The 5394-nt window shown below is 37.3% G+C and overlaps 1 protein-coding gene across 1 annotated transcript; it reads right to left on the reverse strand.

Annotated features, from left to right (window-relative positions):
• Positions 1-2423: 2423 nt before the first annotated feature.
• Positions 2424-5394, reverse strand: LOC140880391 (sugar carrier protein C-like). The gene is made up of 4 exons (XM_073284769.1): positions 5193-5394; positions 4747-5069; positions 3140-3769; positions 2424-3041 (listed from the first exon to the last, which is right to left on the reverse strand). Exons 1-4 carry the CDS (start codon positions 5323-5325, stop codon positions 2556-2558), a joined length of 1572 nt encoding a protein of 523 aa, XP_073140870.1. The 5' UTR covers positions 5326-5394; the 3' UTR covers positions 2424-2555.

Genomic DNA, 5394 nt, shown 5'->3' on the forward strand with positions numbered 1-5394 from the left:
ATAAAGTATATAATTATTCATCTCATCTAATTATTATCTTATACGATCGAACTTCATTCATCACCCGATGAAGCTGAACTTGACGAGACTCTCAGTTATTTTGAGCAGCCTATTCAGATTCTTGATCTTAAAGATAAACAGCTCAGAAACAAGACGATTCAGTTAGTCAAAGTTTAGTGGAGTCGACATGGCACAGAAGAAGCAACTTGGGAGACTGAGTCTGATATGAGACAGAGATTTCCAGAGTTGTTTCATTGATGTGAGTTCTTATTCTGTTTTCTATTATTTCATTTTCTTATGTGTATACAGATTGCATATACATCTTGCTTATGATTTCGAGGACGAACTCATGCCTTAGTGGGGAAGAAATGTAAGGCCCGAGATTATTTTATTTTAATCCAAGAATATTTAATTTTGGAATATTTAGAGTTTAGAATTAAATTCTAATATTCTTAAATGAATAAGGATTGAAATTGAATTAAATCGCTTTTTTAGGGACTGAATTGCAAATAGCCAAAAGTTCAGGGACTAACTGCAATTTGGCTAATATATATCTAAACTTACCTTTAATATATATCTTTCCAACGTGAAAATCATCAGAATAAAAGAGAAGAAAGGGCATAAACGTTGGACCCATTTTGGACGCCATTTTCATCCGCAAAAGCTTCGATATCTTGTGATCCGGCCGTCAGAAATTCGAGATAAATATATATCTGCGATCACCGCTCCGAGAGCTTCATTTTGGTATAAGTTTCATTCACTTTTCTCAGATTTTATTTTTATGTTGAAGATGGGTTGTTCTTATTTTTATTATATATGTGATTGAGCTAGTACCGGTAACGTATTCGCAGACGGTTCGGAAAAAGACTGTCGTTCGGATTTTATATGAATTTAGAAGCAAAATTCGAAATATATCATTTCTGATATGTTGCTGAACGTGTATATATATATTGATGTTTTGTTGAAAATTATGGTTGGTATGGATTGGTAGATTGATTTGGATATCGTTTGGATTGCCGGTTTTTAGTCGTTATGTCGTCGGTTCAAGAATTGTCAAGTATTTCCTTGTCAATCACATACCTGTTTGTTTATATATCTTTATGTAATTTTGATGCTTTTGTTGCATTGCTTGCTTATGTGCTTAGATGTTCAAGATGTTTTGCAGTCTTTAATGCATACAGATTATGTTGCATTCATCTTGAACTCCAGCCTCAAAAGCACAGAGGGCTGAAAGGCCTAGAGTGCATATGATGTTTGGAGGGCTATAGTTGAGTGGCACGGAATGTAGATTTACTTTTAGAGCTAGATGACTCACTATAGTTGCACCAAAGTCAGGGGAAATGAGATACTTGACGTCACCTCGATTGGTGAGTTGGTGATTGGTAAAAATTTTATTCCCCGGGATCCCAAGAACCAATATTCGATTTATATCAGACTTGATAGCCTTCATTTGAAACATGCATTGCATTTATGTTGATTATATTGCATGTTTTGTTATTTATACTGGGATTTATTCTCACCGGAGTTATCCGGCTGTTGCTTTATTTGTATGTATGCATGGCAATAGGTGGGGCAGGAGCTGGTCAGAAGCGACAGGGATAGCTCGAGATAGAATTTTAGCATGTGAGGACTCGGGTTTTAAGCAAGAGAATATGTCTTTTGAGTTGTTAAACATCTTAGAACACAAACAAGAACCTTTGTATATATGTTTGCGAGTACTCGTTTATATTTGATGTTAGTGTATCCTAGATGAAGGGATTAATGTAGTTTACATGTTTATGATTGTGTAGTTGCATAAGAATGCATGTAAATGAGGTTTGAGATTGAATAAGAGTTGTATATCTCATGTTTACAGCCTTGAAATGTTTAATTCTGAATTTTCAGTACAGGGCACGGACCCCGTGCCAAGGTCCGTGCAGGGGTCCGGATGTACTCTGTCTTGAATTATGTTTTGAAAGAAGAAGGCACGGACCCCGTGCCAGCCTCCGTGTAAGGGTCCGTGTGTACTCTGTTCCGAAATCTCGTGTGTAAGGGTCCGTGTCTTGGTCCGTGTAAAGGTCCGGACCAAGGTCCGTGTGGGGTCTGTCCGGAGAAAAAAAAATTATTCTTTTCGCGACGTGTTTTTACGTCGCCAAATGTAAGGTTTTGCGTCGTCAAATGTCATGTATTATTTATTTGATTTCTAAGCAGACTAATATTCTAATTGAATATTTCTTGTTATTAATTGTATTATAAGATTAAATTAACAACCCGAGGTCCCACAGAGAGCTAACTGATGAAGAAGCGAAATGGAATTGGGTAACCGCTGCGTTCTTTTATTTTTATATACGAGTGATTGAGCCGGATTAAAATTGGTTCTCTGAGTAAGTGAGTAACTCCTAAACAAACTATTATTGCATGTACACGTCATAAAAAAAAACAAATAAAAAATTATGCAGTAACACTGTGAAACAATTACTTTAAAATTTTATCAGCACATTCATAAATACAATATAATTTATAATTGACTGAAACAACACACGCTTCATATAAATCGTGACACACTTTTGATTTCATTATACTTTGTGATGGTATGCATTCCCATTCTTCTCCATTTCAACTGATCCATTGGCAGGATAGTCCACCTCACCCATGAACTTGGACCAGAACCAATGCTCCTTCCACACAATCACCATTTCTTCTATCGGAATGTTCTTGGTCTCCGGCAAGAAAAAGTAAATAAAAACAGTCATCACAAGCACGAAAAACCCGAAAAACAAGAACAACCCGAATTTCAAGTGACACAGCATCGTCAAGAAAACTTGAGCCACGACGAATGTGAAAAGCATGTTCACAGAGACGTTGATACTCTGTGCAGCAGATCGGATTTCCAATGGGAAGATCTCGCTAGGCACTAGCCATCCAAGAGGCCCCCACGACCAAGCGAATCCAGAGACATATATGCATATAAACAGCACCACCACGATGGCGTACCATTTCGGCAAGTTGTTTGGATCTCCATGGACTCCAAACTTAACACCTATGCAAATTGCAACCACGATCTGAAAAGCAAGAAATCAAACTTATAAATTGTCAAATGCATCAAACAATGTATTCGAAAAGAAAAGAAAAGAAAAGAAAGAAATTAACTTTTATTTACCTGACATATAAACATTTGAATGCCCCCTTCAATGAAAAGAAACCTTCTCCCCCACTTATCCACACCATAAATGGAAACCACGGTTGCAAGAACATTAACACCACCTGTAATCACAGCCGACATCAAAGACGCGTCGCTTCCAAACCCAATGGTGCTGAACAAAACAGGAGCGTAAAACATGATCACATTGATCCCTGTGAGCTGCTGAAAGAAAGGAATAGCAATGGCCATTGTCAAATGAGGCCTATACTTCCTCTGGAGGAGATTCCTCCAGGGGTTGTCGACTTTTCGAGATGCTTCACTGGCAGCAACCAAGTCATTGAATTCCTCGTCTATATTGTTGAAGCCACGGATCTGCATCAGTTTAGCCCGAGCCTCGTCTTTTCTGCCACGTTCGATCAATGAGTTTGGCGTTTCAGGGAGGACTAACGATCCGACGGTGATTATCAAAGCCGGGACAACGGCGCCACCCAAACTGAGCCTCCATCCCAGTCCACCACTAATTTTAGCGAACCCGTAGTTTAAAACGTTGGCTGCTAAGATACCAATTGTAATGGACAACTGAAATCCTATGTTGAGTGCACCTCTGAATTTGTAGGGAGCCATTTCTGATAAATACAGTGGCACAGACTGCACCAAACAACATCAAAGCAAACTAATTAGCATCACAATGTACGTCATATCCTTGATTTTCATAAATATATATACACAATATATATTAAAGTAACTTATAAATTTGAAAATTTTAAAAAGTAACTACTCACACTTGTAAAAAAAAAAATATACGTTTTCTTCCTATGCTGCGTGTTATTGTGACTTAGATTAAGATATAATTTGATTATTATATTATAAATAGTGAAAAGGCAGTAAAAGAACATATATTGCAAGCTATAAACATAACATCATGGCTTTAATCAGTTCATATATACTATGAAATATATTGGAGAGAAATTTTTGCATTTTGGGTCCATATAATGTTTACTAATTTGAGATTTTGGCTTGCTATATTGTCAAATTTTAATTTTAATTCGCTTTTTTTTTTTTTACCTTTTTTTACAATATTAATTTTTCCCTCATGTGACGTGGCAGCATGTGGTGTGGATGTAGCACAAATATGATGTTTAGGCATGCAAGCACTCTTGATAAATTTTATATACAAGAGAGATGAAAATTTGAAATTGTGGCAAAAAACAAACATCTAATGAAAAACAAAAATAGTCAAAGCTAATTTAAAGTCAACTTTCGTATTTTTTTTTTTTTTTTTTTTTTTTGGGGTCCAATATTGGACGCCGTTTCATTTGGGTTGAAAACAACTGACGCGTTAAATGATAAAATAGTCCCACACGAAGAAAAGTCTTCGATCTCTATGCAACCGATCAAATACCTTGACCTGAACATGTTGCTAAGTGTAGGGGACAAATTAAAGAAAACATATATATTAAGTGAAATTATACATTTTTTTACAAGTTTTTTGATTTTGTTTCCTGGTCCCTTTTTAGCATCCTACTCTACCTATTCATAATTGTTATCTAAAAATGAAGGATCACATGCAAAACAATTAATAATAATATCAAAATCTAAACATATTAATTAAAAAAATTACGTACCTGATTTGCGAAACCAATACCAAAACCAAGAAAAATTCGGCCGACGATAAGCATCCAAACAGCTTGGGCAAAGCCATTGATCAAAGCTCCGACGCAGAACAGCACGCCGCCGAGCAGCATGGACAGCTTCCTCCCCAACTTCCGCGTCACAACCGACGCCACCAGCGACGAGCAAAGCGCAGCCAAGTACAAGGAAGATGTGAACATGGTCAGTTTTTCGCTGTCGAATTTGCAGTACTGGTTCGTCGAGTCGTCGTTCTTCTTCTTCCTGTACACCGCCGGAAAAAACTTCTCCAAGAATGTGTCCATGGAAGTCACTCCACCTGTTCCAACAAATAATCATATTTCCAGACCCAAACAAGTATAGAAAAACTATAATATAGCCAATTATGTAGTATTTGACTAGAGAGCACTTATCAGCTTTTTTTTAACAAAATTTCACATACCTGAAATTCCGATATCATAACCGAAAATAAGGCCACCCATGGCTGCAGTAACGCAGGTCACGATGACGTAGAGGGTGAGGTTTCCGGGATATTCTTTCCCGTTTCCGGGACCGGGGCCGAAACCACCTGCCATTTCGATCAGTTCTCTTCTTCTGGGAAAGAAAGACAAGAAGAGAATGGTGAGAACTGAAACTCGAGAAAT

This window comes from Henckelia pumila, chromosome 2, assembly GCF_033568475.1.
Source record: "Henckelia pumila isolate YLH828 chromosome 2, ASM3356847v2, whole genome shotgun sequence".
NCBI classification, from domain to species: domain Eukaryota; kingdom Viridiplantae; phylum Streptophyta; class Magnoliopsida; order Lamiales; family Gesneriaceae; genus Henckelia; species Henckelia pumila.